At 46.6% G+C, this 16,353-nt stretch overlaps 1 protein-coding gene and 1 long non-coding RNA gene across 8 annotated transcripts in view; one reads left to right on the top strand and one right to left on the bottom strand.

Moving 5' to 3' along the window:
• The window catches only part of LOC144132405 (uncharacterized), a 273,566-nt gene that overhangs the window by 240,103 nt on the left and 17,110 nt on the right, over nucleotides 1–16,353 (bottom strand). The window contains exons 3-5 of one of the 7 annotated variants that reach the window (XM_077664800.1): nucleotides 16,258–16,346; nucleotides 8,096–8,220; nucleotides 6,433–7,916 (exon numbers count right to left, since the gene is read on the bottom strand). The exons of 4 other annotated variants lie outside the window; for them this stretch is intronic. In XM_077664800.1, the coding sequence (XP_077520926.1) occupies nucleotides 8,102–8,220; nucleotides 16,258–16,346 (208 nt within the window). In that variant the 3' untranslated portion in view covers nucleotides 6,433–7,916; nucleotides 8,096–8,101. Of the gene's footprint in view, nucleotides 1–6,432; nucleotides 8,221–16,084; nucleotides 16,347–16,353 lie in introns of those variants that run through there. 2 more of the 7 variants (XM_077664799.1, XM_077664796.1) reach the window with 2 other exon arrangements.
• Nucleotides 3,416–16,262, top strand: LOC144132407 (uncharacterized). Its single transcript, XR_013314801.1, has 2 exons — nucleotides 3,416–4,264; nucleotides 15,376–16,262. It is a non-coding gene; the product is annotated as an uncharacterized LOC144132407 (long non-coding RNA).

Genomic DNA, 16,353 nt, shown 5'->3' with positions numbered 1-16,353 from the left:
AGACAAGCGTCGGCGATGTGCTACTGCTGCTACTGCCGAATGCAAATGCGGAGCAATGATTCCCAGTATCGCCGAAGAAACCTCGGTAGTTCGAACGTGGTTGCTGGGGCCAATGGGAGCAGGCTAGGTTTCCCAGATGATATGAGGAGATACGGTCCGCAATCTTCGAAACCGTGCGTCATTGTCAGCAGGGAATTCTTCAGATGCAGCGCAGCCGCAGTGGAGCCATGCGCCAAAGGTTGAACTTGAACGGAGGCCCAGCCGTAAAACTGCGAAGTGGAAGAAAAGCGTCAAGCGCCTTCCAAGACAAGCGTCGGTGATGTGCTACTGCTGCTACTGCCGAATGCAAATGCGGAGCAATGATTCCCAGTATCGCCGAAGAAACCTCGGTAGTTCGAACGTGGTTGCTGGGGCCAATGGGAGCAGGCTAGGTTTCCCAGATGATATGAGGAGATACGGTCCGCAATCTTCGAAACCGTGCGTCATTGTCAGCAGGGAATTCTTCAGATGCAGCGCAGCCGCAGTGGAGCCATGCGCCAAAGGTTGAACTTGAACGGAGGCCCAGCCGTAAAACTGCGAAGTGGAAGAAAAGCGTCAAGCGCCTTCCAAGACAAGCGTCGGCGATGTGCTACTGCTGCTACTGCCGAATGCAAATGCGGAGCAATGATTCCCAGTATCGCCGAAGAAACCTCGGTAGTTCGAACGTGGTTGCTGGGGCCAATGGGAGCAGGCTAGGTTTCCCGGATGATACGAGGAGATACGGTCCGCAATCTTCGAAACCGTGCGTCGTTGTCAGCAGGAAATTCTTCAGATGCAGCGCAGCCGCAGTGGAGCCATGCGCCAAAGGTTGAACTTGAACGGAGGCCCAGCTGTAAAACTGCGAAGTGGAAGAAAAGCGTCAAGCGCCTTCCAAGACAAGCGTCGGCGATGTGCTACTGCTGCTACTGCCGAATGCAAATGCGGAGCAATGATTCCCAGTATCGCCGAAGAAACCTCGGTAGTTCGAACGTGGTTGCTGGGGCCAATGGGAGCAGGCTAGGTTTCCCAGATGATATGAGGAGATACGGTCCGCAATCTTCGAAACCGTGCGTCGTTGTCAGCAGGAAATTCTTCAGATGCAGCGCAGCCGCAGTGGATCCATGCGCCAAAGGTTGAACTTGAACGGAGGCCCAGCCGTAAAACTGCGAAGTGGAAGAAAAGCGTCAAGCGCCTTCCAAGACAAGCGTCGGCGATGTGCTACTGCTGCTACTGCCGAATGCAAATGTCCTGAATGATGAAGCCACAAAAGTAGTGGAAAGATTAGTGGAGGGAGTTGACGATTTAAGGGCGATAGCACAGCAAGTCCAGATCATGGTGTGCACAGTGGCGGAGGTGCAAAGACGGGACGGAGAAGTTGCCAAGGATGTTGTGGCTGTTAATCGAGAGATAAGGAAAATAAGCCGGGCGAAAGGCTTTGAAGTGGCAGACATAAACAGAGAAGTGCATAGAGCAGGCTTTGGAAGAGGCTTTACACGAGATGGCATCCATTTTAATGGAAGGCTAGGAGCCGAGATCGGCTGGCGCTTGGCGGGCCGGGCAGTAGCTTTTTTAGGGGGTCCACTGTGGCTCAGGATGTAGGGGTAGGTAGAAGCAAAGTAGTAAGTGCAACAATGGCGGCTGACCCCAACAAAATGGCCACTAGGAGGTCCAGGAATAAAACTGCGAAAATGAAATTTAACACCAGGATCAGGTACATAAACATGCAGGGCGGTAGAAAGATTGCGAAGTGGTTAGAAATAGAGCACCAGCTAAAGTACAAATCAGCAGGTGTATACGCGCTATGCGAGACACATCTCGGGGATCTAGCATATCCACCGTTTATTGATGGCTACGTCTGGGAAGGGAGCAGCAGAACAACGGAGAGGAAGGGAGAACTAGGTATGCTGATACATCAAAGAACAAATTGACAAAGAATAAAGTCAACTTGCCATGAACATCGCTGGGTATCAGTTACAAGTGCCGGTAAAAGGACATGCCTAGGAGTAGTTTATTTAGGGACAGGCGACAAATGCAGAGAATAAAACAAGGATCTAGTTAAGTGTCTCAATGACGATATAAAGCAGTGCCGATATTATTCTGCTGAGTGACATGAATGGCCACATTGAGGATCTGGATGGATACACAGATTGTAATGGGAAGTTGATGCTAGACTTCTCTAAGCGACAGAACCTAGTTACTGTAAATAGAGAAACTAAGCGTGAGGGACAAATCACGTGGGAATCCCGTAATTGTCAAATCCCGTAACTGTCAAACGATATTTGACTACTGCTTAATCTCGCAGGGGATGTATAGCAAGCTCGCAATAATGGAAATAGACGAAGAGGGGAAGTACAGCCTCGGAAGTGATCACAAGCGTATTAGTCTACAGTTGGGAGCCCTGCTCAAAAGAGACGAGGGGAAGTCAAACCGAGTACGGAAAATTAAATGACGAACAAATAGCACGAACAGGTTGAAATGTGCTGAACTACTCCGGTCATCAACAAAAATGCGTCTGAAGACCACAAGTAACGCGCACGCTTTGAAATATTTGCGTACGCGATTCGGTTTCGAAGGCAGCATCGCGCGCGCGGCTACACCCCGCGTCGCTTACGATCACAGCGCCACCTTTGTGTACAAACTGGAAAATCTCTAGTAGTAGTAGTAGTAGTAATAATAATAATAATAATTGGTTTTGGGGAAAGGAAGTGACGCAGAATCTGTCTCATATATCGTTGGACACCTGAACCGCGCCGTAAGAGGAGGGATAAAGGAGGGAGTGAAAGAATAAAGGAAGAAAGAGGTGCCGTAGTGGAGGGCTCCGGAATAATTTCGACCACCTGGGGATCTTTAACGTGCACTGACATCGAACAGCACACTGACGCCTTAGCGTTTTGCCTCCATAAAAACGCAGCCGCCGCAGTCGGGTTCGAGCCCGGGAACTCCGGAATAGGAGCCGAGCGCTCTAACCATGCACTGAGCCACCGCGGTGGGTCAGGAAAATCTGTAGTACAAACTAGATACAAGCATGATACAAACCCTAGCACAAATTTAACATGATGCGAGCTCCCTCAAACTATAGTGAACTAGATATTCTAGTTCACTGTATTCAAACGCTATGCAGCAAGCGAGAGAGCGAGTCTACGACATCTGCGATTTCATAAAACCGTGAGCTGACCTGATACTACTGAGAGTACGCCGTACTAATGATGAATTTTGCATCTAACATCGATTTATAACTGAGCCACCGCTTTTCTCTTTTGCTGTTATCAGTACTAAAAATGCTTAGTAAGGCGGCGCTTGCGACCACCCCACTGCTATGATGCTGCCATTATGCATCATCACTACATTTCCACGGCATTTTCGCTACATTCCTGCTTCGCTCTAGCGAATCGAATCGGCCGAAGCGCGTAAACCCCGCGGCGGCAAAGTCTTCTTTTTTGTTTGTGTGGTTCAACCCGTCCCAGTCCTCCTTAGGTCTGACTCCGCCCTTAGATTTCCCCGTCCCTAGGGGTAATTCCCTTCCCCTGGCTAAATTTGTTTGTGTTGTTTGTCCAGCTGAAATAATTTTTAGTATCGTATTTGAAAACAATGCTTATAAATTTTACAGAAACTTTTTATAGTTTTGTTTTTATGTGATTTGAATTTTGTTTTTGTATTATACATCATCACGCGACTCCTTTGTTCCGCAGTTTTGTCCCCCGTTGCATCGTGCAAGCGTCGTCAGCGTCGTCGCTGATGCCTGGATCTGCGATCTTGCTGTTGCGCTAATTGCTGTAAACTTTGCAGTAATTGCACTGTTTTTTTTACCGCATTGTCCAGCCGCAGCTCCGTTGTGCTTTCTTTGTGGCCGTTGCCATATTCTGTGTTGCGCTGGGCGCGCAGTTTCTCCTTGTTTGCTCCGTTGCGCGTTCTTTGTTTGCCAGTGTGAATTGTGTTTGTGTCTGTCGCCGAGGTGCCCTTCTAGGAATGGAGGGACCAAGCGCACCACCCGCAGAATCACCTGTACGAGATAAGTATCAGTGTCCTGTGTGCCAAGCTGAGTTTGTTTTGGAGCAATCTCGAAGGAGGCATGTGCGAAAGCAGCATCCCGAAGCTGCAAGATCTCTCAGTGGTAGTGCGAAAGCCTCCTACAGTTGTGATCAGTGTACTAATGTGTTCGCCCGCCGTGGACAATTGTTGCAGCACCACGAGCAGAATCGCGGGTTCGTGTCGAGGCTCAGTACGCATCAGTTCTCTTCCTATTCAGGTGAGGAAGATGCACGTGTTCATGGCGCCATTTTTTTTTTGTCGGTGCATGCACGAAAAAAGTGAGCTTGTGTACAAACGCGAGTAGGCTTGCGTTAGAGCGCTCGCATAGCGTTTACTGCATGCACGAAAGAATTGTAAGCTTGTGTACAAACGCGAGTAGGCTTGTGTTAGAGCGCTCGCGTAATGTTCTGCGGAGGAAAAGGGAGCGAAATTTTAAAGCAGGCAGTGGTTTCACAGCAACAGATTAAATCGCTTCCACGTACCTACATAAACGACAGAGGTATGTCGGTCGAGTCACCAACATAGCAGATTTGAAGCTTCACCTTTCCTCCCGCAGCATAGCGTTCTTGACAAGTCGGCCCACGTAAGTACATACCAGTGCATTGCAAATTATATCGCTGGGTAAAGTAAGGAACAAGCACAACAAATGCAGGACTTCCTGGTTTATTCAAACGACGCTGTTCGCATGCACAACCATCGAGTCTGCCACCAGAACAGCAGCAGAAGCTCAGGGTGTATTAGAAAAAAAATAAGCTGACAAATGCAAATGAAGGGGAAACATTATGCACCTCAATGCTTGTGCTTATCTGCTGTGTATTGCTCTCTCCTCTGTAATTTTTAATGCACAACTTGGAGCAACAGTGCACCTCTTCTTTCCGCTTTGGCAAACGCATTATTTTCGAGGGTGAGAACTCGGACACAATGAAGCTACAAGCTTGCGCATATGTCCCTCTTGCTAGGAAATATTTCCCGCAGCTGGCGAAATGATGGTCTTTTCTTTTTGTGAACAGATGACGAAAACATATTGTCCACTAAAAAGTCATCAGTGCTCACTCTGTACTCTTAATGAAAGAGTATGGCTACAATAAGGTGTTTGTCTGGGCTAGTCGGTACATGGTACTAAATGAAGGCACAGCACACGAAAGGCGGGACTGAGAAAGAGACAAACACAGCGCTGACTTGCGACTGAAAGGCTTTATTGCTCGCACGCAATAAATAGGCGAAAAGGAGCACAATCAACAAAGAACCGCATCAGTGATGATTGTCAAAGAACACTACAAAAAACGCACACAACAAAAAAGCACACAATCACAACCTACACAAGCGAACTTAACTGTTAAGATAGTCAATTTCTTTTTGTGTTAGCACGACGGAAGGTTTGCTGAAACAGTTGTCAAGTCCCCGGTGAATTAAAATAGCTTCCACGATTTCCCGCATACGTTGGTCCTTATGTTTATACAGTATTTTTGTACGGCCGAAAAAAGGAGTGCATTTACAGGATAGCCAATGTATAACCAAATTGCTTTTGGGGGGTGGTTTTAGGGAGCGTTTATGCTCACTTAGGCAATCATTAAGGCAGCGCCCTGTTTGGCCAATATAATATCGCCCACAGGATAGCTCTATCTTATAGACAACATTTTTACGGCACTGCACATAGGGTGATTCGTGATTTTTTCCGCATTCGGCAGGGGGAGGTCCTTCACGGTTTACTGTTTTACACAAGCGCTGCAGTTTGTTCGGGGCAGAAAAGATCACTCTGACACCGGCTTTTCCTGCAATTCTTTTCAGGTTATGTGATACCTTGTGCACATAAAGTATCACCGCATAGTTTCGGTTTTCTGCTGCAAGCGAACTCGTTTTTGTTCTGAATTCGGCAAGAATTTTCTCCGCTACAGCACGCAGGATGTGGTCTGGAAAGCCGGCTTTTTTCAGCCTCATGATCTGGCTTCTGAAGCTAGATTGCATTTTATGGGAACATGACCTGGAAATAGAATTTTTGAGGGCGGCTGTCGCGACGCCTCGTTTTACTATTTTTGAATGAGAGGATGAGTAAGATAGAAGCCCTTTTTGTGCTTCTATCTTACTCATAACCTGAAAAGAATTGCAGGAAAAGCCGGTGTCAGAGTGATCTTTTCTGCCCCGAACAAACTGCAGCGCTTGTGTAAAACCGCAAACCGTGAAGGACCTCCCCCTGCCGAATGCGGAAAAAATCACGAATCACCCTATGTGCAGTGCCGTAAAAATGTTGTCTATAAGATAGAGCTATCCTGTGGGCGATATTATATTGGCCAAACAGGGCGCTGCCTTAATGATTGCCTAAGTGAGCATAAACGCTCCCTAAAACCACCCCCCAAAAGCAATTTGGTTATACATTGGCTATCCTGTAAATGCACTCCTTTTTTCGGCCGTACAAAAATACTGTATAAACATAAGGACCAACGTACGCGGGAAATCGTGGAAGCTCTTTTAATTCACCGGGGACTTGACAACTGCGTCAGCAAACCTTCCGTCGCGCTAACACAAAAAGAAATTGACTATCTTAACAGTTAAGTTCGCTTGTGTAGGTTGTGATTGTGTGCTTTTTTGTTGTGTGCGTTTTTTTGTAGTGTTCTTTGACAATCATCACTGATGCGGTTCTTCTGTTGATTGTGCTCCTTTTCGCCTATTTATTGCGTGCGAGCAATAAAGCCTTTCAGTCGTAAGTCAGCGCTGTGTTTGTCTCTTTCTCAGTCCCGCCTTTCGTGCGCTGTGCCTTCATTTAGAGTATGGCTACTTTCTGCATGATATGTATATTGTATCTGCAGGTTACTAATACAAATAGGAAACTTATTTTGAGGCAGAAGCCTTGCTTGCTCTATGGAGCGAAAACTTGTGTGTGGTAAAGTTCAATGGTAACCATAAAAGATGGCGAACTCGTGCAACCTGGCATGTAGCCGTTAGATTAATGATTGGCTGTGGGAGGTTGCTCGAGAGGGACAACCTGCTGTTGAGTTGAGGAAAGCCGGACCAGCGACCGGTTTATTGACTGGGCAGGCGAACATTGCCCAGAACGAGCTCGCGCGGCTCGCACAGCGTGCATCACGTGATCGCGCAGCCAGGCGCGTTCTCGCTCTGGCCCTATGCAGTGGCTACACTACTGCCTACAACACCTGTATCGCACAAATTCCACCAGTGGCAGCATCTGCCATCCCATGGCACTAGGGCACCACTTAACTGCTGTACCACTGTGCTAGCCGTAACATGAGGACTCCCAGGAAAGTAGACTAATCTGCATATATGGGCATTAACCCACTAGCTATCGCATCATAACCTTATAATGGCGCCGAGCATGGGCTGTGGTACGGCGGCGACTGTCTTCAAGAGGTTAGCGTGCAGGTCACAAGGGGTGCAGCAGTGTTTTGGTGGTGGCTATGTAGAGCCATGCTATAGTGCCTAGAATATCCTACTAGTGTGTCGAGCGGAGCGCTCTCCTAATGGGAGAGGGTGGCAGCTCGCGCGATGCCTGCCAACTTTGGCCGCGAGGGGCACTGCTCGTCGTAAAGGTGCCGTCGCTACCGGACATGCCGCAATCGCTGCAGTTGCGTTGGTCGTGCGCGGTGTGGATTATAACATTTTGGTCGCATCTGCGCTTTTTTCTGTTGTTTTTTCCGTGCTGTTCCATGTGAGGGAAAACCACAGCAACTAATGATGGTAAAGTCGAAGCATCAAGGCCGGGAAAAAACATGTTTCGTGCCGCTCCGTTGGAGTGGCTACCGGTCGAATCCGAGCAAGGCTTCCATGTTCTGTGTGTCCTCGGACCCAACACGGCTTGCGGAGTGGGAGCGGCTGATCAAAAGACAGGACCGCAACTTGACTCCAGCGTGTGTTTTCTGCGAGAAACATTTTGGAGACTGCTACATCTAGAGACGGAGAACGGTGTCGTCAACGAGCTCGCCAGATAGACTACGTCTCACGCCCGATGTCATGCCAGCAGTATTCGACAGCTATCCGAAATACCTTCTGCCTAAGAAGACATCGAAAAGAAAAGTGAGGAACTTGTATGACCAACCTGTCACTAAACGGCAAATGCGCAGTGCCGGTGGAGGACCGCCAAGCACGCTCGACGATGTTTCCGACGGGCCGGCAGCAACAGAGCAGCCCAGTGATGCCCGCAGCAGCAGATGGGCTGTATTGCTATTGAAGATCAGCATCCGTTGGACTCAATTTGTATTCCTGCAACCTGGACCAAAATATCTGAAGCACCTGCTGGCTCTGTAGCCTACGCACATTATGGAGCGGAAAAAAAAAACAACTTTGCCGCTTTGTATATAGCAAGAATGGTAACATTTGGAAGCTTGATGCCAGAACGCAGCCTTGTGGTCGCTACAGTGTATTTTCTCGGAAAAGAACAAAGGAAGCGCGTGCTTACAACAAGCTCCGTTTTTTATCTGTTTTACTGTATTCCAGATTTGTAAGTAAGAATCAATGGTACAATTACCATTTTATTTTGTTCCATTACAAAGGGAAGCTCAAGCTCATACACACCTGCATAAGTTGTATGAAGCAAGCTGTGATTTGCAAATAAAACACATCAGTAGTGAGACCTATTCCAACTGCTTGTGTTGATCGTCGCATGCGATTTTGAAGACGGACCCTGTGGTGGGAAAGAGCGAGAGTGCCCTGCTTTTCTTTTACCTATATGCGACGCCATTCCGGGTTTGATGTTCTGCTTGCCATTGAGAATTAATGGGGGCCACGACTCTGTCTTTCCACCTGGACAGAGCTAGCCGAGCGCTCACTCCGCATGAAGGTGTATACGATATCCTTCGCCCGCGATCGCGATGCGTGGATCGCAACTACTTGTGTTCCCCCCATTTGCCTAGGCCCGCACGTCATTCCAGTCAGCGAATCATCATTGTTTTTAGCAGAAGAATTAGATCGCCATTTAAAATTTCGTTCCCATATTTCTGGCATTAAATGGAAGATAGCATATGGCTTAAGAATTCTCATCAGAACTCGCCCTTACTTTAATCAGTCTGTACTTTTAACCTTGTATAACTCATTCATACATTCCCATCTCTCTTATTGTATAACATGCTGGGGTGACACCTATAATACTCATTTGACATCGTTACAAGTAGTTCAAAATCAAGCAGTCCGAATACTAACACACAGCCCCTTCGATTTTAATGCTCAATCTTTACTCAATTCACTGCGAATTCTCTCCGTACCTCAACCTGTCCAACTTAACCTTGGTATCTTCATATACAAAGTAATTAATGAACATATTTCATTTCAATCCATCCCAAGGCCAGAGCTCACCAACACCAGCACCACGAGATTTGCGATTAACAGGAACCTAATTCTGCCTCATGTACGCACCAATTATGGGAAGCAAGAAGTTTATTTTTCATCATTCTCCTTATGGAATACCTACCGGTGGAATTAAAAAACACTAAACCTGTATGTAAATTTAAAAATGAACTAAAAGCCCCGCCGCGGTGGCTTAGTGGTTAGGGCGCTCGACTACTGATCCGGAGTTCTCGGGTTCGAACCCGACCGCGGCGGCTGCGTTTTTATGGAGGAAAAACGCTAAGGCGCTCGTGTGCTGTCGATGTCAGTGCACGTTACAGATCCCCAGGAGGTCGAAATTATTCCGGAGCCCTCCACTACGGCACCTCTTCTTCCTTTCATCTTTCACTCCCTCCTTTATTCCTTCCCTTACGGTGTGGTTCAGGTGTCCAACGAATATATGAGACAGATATTGCGCCATTTCCTTCCCCCAAAAAACAATTATTATTATTAACTAAAAGCGTTAATAGTTCACAATAGCTGTTAGACAAGTTACCACATTTTAGAATTATAAGGTGTTACATCAGATGTACACCACATGCTTTTAATATGTGCACTATTTTTCCTATCACCAATTTGCTGTTCAGTTTTTCGCTTTTTTAGTAATATTGTAATTTATAAGTAGCACTGAATAACTGTATAACTATAAACACTGTATAACTTCTATTTTCATTATTCTGCTTGGTTGTTCTATATGCCTACTCACCCCTGTATATAATATGTGTGTTGCCGCGGAAATATTTAACGGCAAGATTGTTTCATCAGCTTCTTATTACTACTGCTATGTTTGCATTTATTTTAGCATTTTGATAAACAATATAGGAGGTCCCAGTACTGTCGCTGACTATGGGACCTCCTTCTGTATACATTTATCCAGGCTGTATTTCCTTCTTGTGTAAATAAACATGATTCTGATTCTGACTGGCCCCTAGTCGAATAAAATATTGATCGGAAGTTTCCATGTAGCAATAATGAGTCCGGACCATACTCGATCGTTCAATCACAACAACGTAATGCGGCCAAAGCATCACCTTTCGTTGCTTATTTCAAGTTGGGTACCTCACTGAACATTAAGCAGTCAATATGACTTCTGCTTAAGTCCTTCCGCGGCTCACAACAAAGAATAAACGAATAAAAATTTAGCAAACTGGACCGGTGGTACGTGTCAAACGCTTCAGCGGGCGCTGTTTCAGTCCAGGACTTTCTCCTGGTAATGCCAGGCCGGTAAGATTATCTGCAGCCATTAGTGTTTTTATGCCAAAAGTGCTCTCAAAGCGTTCAGAGATAGGCTTTCGTAGTGAAAAGCGCAGCGCACCAACGCCAGACTTGCCGCACCTACGCTGCCTCGGCAGCGAACGCGGCGTGGTGGCACCTTAGCGACTGGCAGCGCCACCACGCGGTGGCTGCAGGAAGGCATTACCGCAGCGACCACGCGAGCGCGCACCCTCGGCACACTAGCAAGTATATTCTAGGCACTATAGCCATGCAGATGTACAATTGCCAGCTGCATGGCATCTGATTACATCACGCCGTTCACTAACAGTCTTAAGTGTGTGCGTCTTTTTAATGTGGTAGTGTTGAAGGTCCCATTGTCAAGAAAGTGCGGTGTCGGTGTTGTTGGCATTGTAAGCGAAAAATCACGAGTATGACTCTGGAAAGTAGTCCCCAGCGAGCAAGCTAGGAGGCAGGTGGCCCGTCTATACGTCACGTGACTTTGTGGCATCCTCAAAGCCTGCCTGCCCAATGCAAACTGCCCACCTTGGCAGGTGGCAGCTAAATGAACGATTGGTATTTGAGAAGAGGCCTGGGTCATTTAAGACCTGCAGCTGGGAGCAGCTGCCATTGCAGGACAGTGGTGAACTGCTTATCCGCTGCGCCACTACACTATGCTGCCAAAATTTTTTTTGGCAGCATAGTTAATCATGTTCTTAGCTGCCATATGAGGATAAAACAAAAAATTTGCAATAAATGCATTTTGACGGCAAGCACCGAATTACGAGAACACTTCTTGCTGTTTTCCTGCCCATTCATGTAGTCCCAGCAAGTAGAACACAAAGTAAAGAAAAATGACAAGGTACTGACTGATGTCCATGCTGCACACATATGTACACGCTGTTGCACCGAGTGGTGATGGCCACTGTGGCTTGATGGGCCTGCTTCTTGTGGCACAGGTATTCTGCACTAAAATACATGATTGGCAAACAAGCTCTGGTCGCGCTTTTGGCTGTGGTATCAAGATCTAAATAGTTCTTGCACCATGATCTCAAGGCAGGATGTGAATTGTTCTTTGTTAAGAAAAATTTCAAGCCAGCTGAACACAATGTTAAACATTGCACCAGAACCCTTTCCGTACGTAGGTTATGTGCAGCTTGAATTCTAGCAGTCCTGCATTGTGCGGGACCCCAACACCTAGGTTCTCGGTTAAGTTTCTGGGACATCTTTTTGCCTTTTGAAAGTTCAGCCAAAACGGTCTTTGGCTGAGCCGTATGTCGCCTGAAAAGAAATTTGTGTTCGACAAGCTGTACTAGGTGCAAATCGGACACAGAAAGGAGCGCCACAAAGAATACGACGAGGTGGATTTATGTTCCGTTTCATACATCAGGTGCAACGTTGTGAAAGGTACAGAAGTAGTACATGCGTAAAAATAAAGGGAGGTGTGTTACTCCGCACTTGTTCAGTGACAGAGTGGTCTGAGGCATGAAAAAGTGACAGTGTGTCGTCAGCAGTAAGAGTGCATTTAATTGGGTTCATGACGAATGTGGGATGTAGTAATCTTCGATATTGTTATTGCCCTACTCATGGTTTACATAAACAAGAACGACACATACAGACAGGGCATCGGGTAATCTGGCGGCACATTGCTCCAAGTGCAAAAACTGTAAGCCATTGCTTGATAGCACCGCTGTCATCCTGCGATCCCAAGATAAAATGCAAAGGGAGCTTTATGAAGCATTTTGCATGACGTCTGAGAAGGAAGGCACTTGCGTAAGCGACCCTTCGGTAGAAGTGAAAAGACTGCATCCTCCACACATGCCTGTCAGCAGAAGATTAGACAACTCATCTCCATGAAGCTACCTGTTCTTGTGTCCCTTCTTTTCTCATCTTAACATTTCATATAAAACGAATTTCCCACGCAATAAAATCAGTTGATAGTTTGCGCCCTGTCTGTATGTGTTGTTCTTGTTTGTGTAAACCATGAGTAGCGCAATAGCAATGTCAAAGATTACAAACCAACTAGGCCCATTTGAAGCTCTTCTTGGATGTAGTAAGCCTGCAGGCAAAGCATTTCCTATGTTATAGTGTCTACAACTATTTGGTCGTGGGTGTAGGCAGCGCAAACAAGAGCGCTAGCTTTGATTGCGTTGCACTTGATGTATGAAACAGAGTATAGTCATGAAGCATAAATGGCTGTCGGCCTGCTACGAGCGTGGCTTGTCCAAGTCCTCGGGTAGCTCCAAGTCCTCGGAGGGGGTGTAGCTTGAAAGCAGTAAAACATCACAATGCTCGCTACGCCACAAGTTGTTATCAATGTGCAAGCAGAGTCTCAGGTGCAGGCATCCCTGGTGAAAAACGGGGTTTCATATCTGTTCGGTACCCGCCACGGTGGCTCTGTGGTTAGGGCGCTCAACTCCTGATCCAGAGTTCCCGGGTTCGAACCCGACTGCGGCGGCTGCGTTTTCATGTAGGGAAAACTCTAAGGCGCCCGTGTGCTGTGTGATGTCTGTGCACGTTAAAGATCCCCAGGTGGTCGAAATTATTCCGGAGATCTCCACTGCAGCACCTCTTTCTTCTTTCACTCTCTCATTTATCCCTTCCCTTACGGATGCGTTTCAGATGTCCAAGATATACCAGACAGATAGTGCGCCATTTCCTTTCCCCAAAAATCAATTATTATTATTATTATATCTGTTCGAGCGGTTTTTCATATGATGTGGTAGGTTACGAGTGTTTACTACGAGTGTGTGTGAGATACTAGAGGCACAAATTAAGAGATTAGTGATTAAATTAGTAGCAAAATGCATGTATGCGAACAAGGTTTCGCAAGGTGAGGTGCAGACAGTGGCCATTAATGCTGTTGCATCATACCCTTAAACGGTAACTGAAAGGGGGTAAAAATAGGTGATGGTAATGATGTATACTGAATCACGTATCATCCTTCCGTGAAAATTTTTCATCTAGGCTCTTTAGCTCTACAGATATCTGCAATTAAAAATGACCTCTGCGTTTTCCCTCTCAAATCATGCGCAGAGTGAAGTTAAGAAATAATCACATTATAGACATGTGCTGCACTCCACCCACAAAGCATTCATTACCAGGTAACTCTGCACACTTGGTTATTTTTTTAAGAGTGTTAGCTCTTACTACTTCCAATTGCTTGTTTCGTGTCTGCTCTCAGCTTTCAAGATGCGGGCTAAATCGCGTGATCATAGCTGTAACACCTCAATTCAGCAAAATGTGACACCCCACTACGTGACCGCGCGCGCGTGCAGTTGCTGAGCCGGCACAGCGGCTGGATTACATCCTATACTGGCGTTCTGCTATATGTGTACCGTCTGAGCGGGCGCCATAACTGGTGCCACTTGGGATCGCCATTGGTGAAAAATCGTGGCCCGCCTGTTTGGCACAGAGGGTTCGGAGTGTGGTAAACAGAATGGCATGATTCGGCACACAAAGTTGTTAGTTGAGTTTAAACCCGGTGTGTGTGGGGGATTCGTACCCATAACCTTTGGTCTTCGAAACCATAATGGAGGCAGCCTTTAGAAGGCCGTGGTGGGTGAACCAGTGGTTGCAGAGGGATGCGAGCGGCACCAAACGAATCATCGTTGCTTGGTGTACACATTGGTATCGAAATTTGTCGAAAGCTTAGGTGAAAGCAACTTAGCTAATGCTCTTCATTTGATTTCGCATTGGTAAATCATTGTTTAATTTTTCTCTTTTCCGCCTGCTGCCCCACTGCGGTTAGAAAGCAAACGAGAGTGTGAAGGGCACACAATGCATTCTGCCAGGGCCAGGCAAGCACCTCGCCTTCTTCGCTGCGGCTCTGGTGAACTAGTGACAGCGTTCCCTGACTGCCGTGCTGTGCAAAAGCTGGGATTTTTGATGATGTGTTGTAAACAGTCAGCTTCTTTTTGAGGACTTGAGTGTACCATGCACACCCAGGTGGTATATCCTCTACATAATTGCACGCATTTCATAGCCACCTTGTTAAACACTGTCGGGGACCCTTTAAAGGTAGACGTGAAGCGTCCCCCCCTTTTTAAGTGGGGCTTATTGTCCCAAGGCAACTCTAGCAATGAGCGACGACACAGTGGAATACTGATAATTTCTGCTGTCATGGTATCTCGCCTTTCACGTCTACTAAAATGTGGCCACTATGGCTGGCATCGAGTCAGCCTTGCCCAGTGCCCGAAGCACTGAACCATCACGGCAGGGCTGGACATGCTTTTCAGCCAAACACCATTATTTAAAGATAAGCATTTCCAGCGGCACATCCAAGTGTCATATCCAGAGAAATTTTGCCCGCACGTCAGTGTGTAACGGAATTTTTTTTCAAGCACTATGCATTCAGTGCAATAGTACCTGTAGTTGATGCAAGGATTTCTGGTCTACTTAACAGTTATATGGTGGTTGCCTTTAATATATTGTGCTGTATGCCTGTGTTTTCAGATTTTGATTTCTCATAGCTTGCATTAGGTTGCTAGACTTTTGAAACGTATGGCAGCCATAACTCATACAACTGTACTGCACTGCTTTTAAAGGACAAGGTAGGTTATAGTTAGTAACATCAGAGCAGTTAAAATATGTCACATATGAAGTCAAGCAGGTGCTGGGGTAGGTGGGCCTTAAGCACTTTGAGTGAGCCTTGAGCGATCACTTCTAGCCCATGTTCTGATGGCTGCCTTACATCTTGAACTTCAGCTAAAGGGTTAGCAAATCAAGTTTGCTCAGTGAATAATAGGTCTTCATTAAATATGCGCATTTGTATTTTTGTTTCAGGGTCAGGGATTCCATGTGCCTACCTGCTGTCAAAAAGTACTACGGAGGAAACTATGGTTGCTTTCTTTCAGGCAATCAAAGACAGACTTGGTGAGGCACTTTGCACTGAGCTCTTCATGTCAGATGATGCGCCAGCATATTACAATGCTTGAGGGAAGAGAGTCAACCAACCACGGCCGCCAACCAAAGTGACCTTCACACCGGTGCAGCATAAAGAAGCATTGGCAGAGTGGTGTGTGAAAGTGCGTGAGGTTTCCGGGTGAGGTGACTGGGGCAAAAGAGAGCGTCCACGAGAGTCAACTTTTTTAGCTGGCAAGATTGACCGCAACCACGACCACCAACCATATTCACCTGCACTCCACTGCAACAGGAAGGCCAAGGAGTGGCAAAGTTGTGTGAAAGTGTGCCACTGCCAAGCACTCCTGGGACTAATAAGATGGTGACGACACCACATCACCCTTGACAACTTGTTTTCTGTTCCGAAAGGGCCACTGCCTTTGAGAACCGCTGTGTTGTGTGCATGGACTGCCGCTGCACCGCGATCATTGTATGTGTGTTTTTAAATTCGTATTCAGTGCGAACGTTTCGGTTCATTCTAATTATTATCTGACATCCTTAATCCTAACCACTAGTGTATGTGTTCAATTTGCATCTAGTTCAGCGGCAGACTGTAAATGTATATAGTGCTCGCTGTCATCCGTAATTGTAATCACTTGTACGTATGCAGATTACACACATACAAGTGATTACAATTAAGGACGATAGAGAGCACTATATACATGTGTTTACAGTATCTATCGCATGGCAGTCTTTGATTAATGTAGTATGGTTTTTGATTTGCCTGCGTGTGTGTCTTCATAAAAATATACGTGTTGTTTTTACCTGAATTTGTGGCTGTGTCCCATTCACAACGCGTCAAACTCCACCCCCTTCCGGCCTGGTTTGGCAAGGTGCTTCGCATTTCTGCTGAGCTGCGAG

This window comes from Amblyomma americanum, chromosome 5 (genome assembly GCF_052857255.1).
Source record: "Amblyomma americanum isolate KBUSLIRL-KWMA chromosome 5, ASM5285725v1, whole genome shotgun sequence".
NCBI classification, from domain to species: domain Eukaryota; kingdom Metazoa; phylum Arthropoda; class Arachnida; order Ixodida; family Ixodidae; genus Amblyomma; species Amblyomma americanum.
Note: the sequence above shows the minus strand (reverse complement) of the source record. Positions and strands in the feature narration are given on the sequence as shown.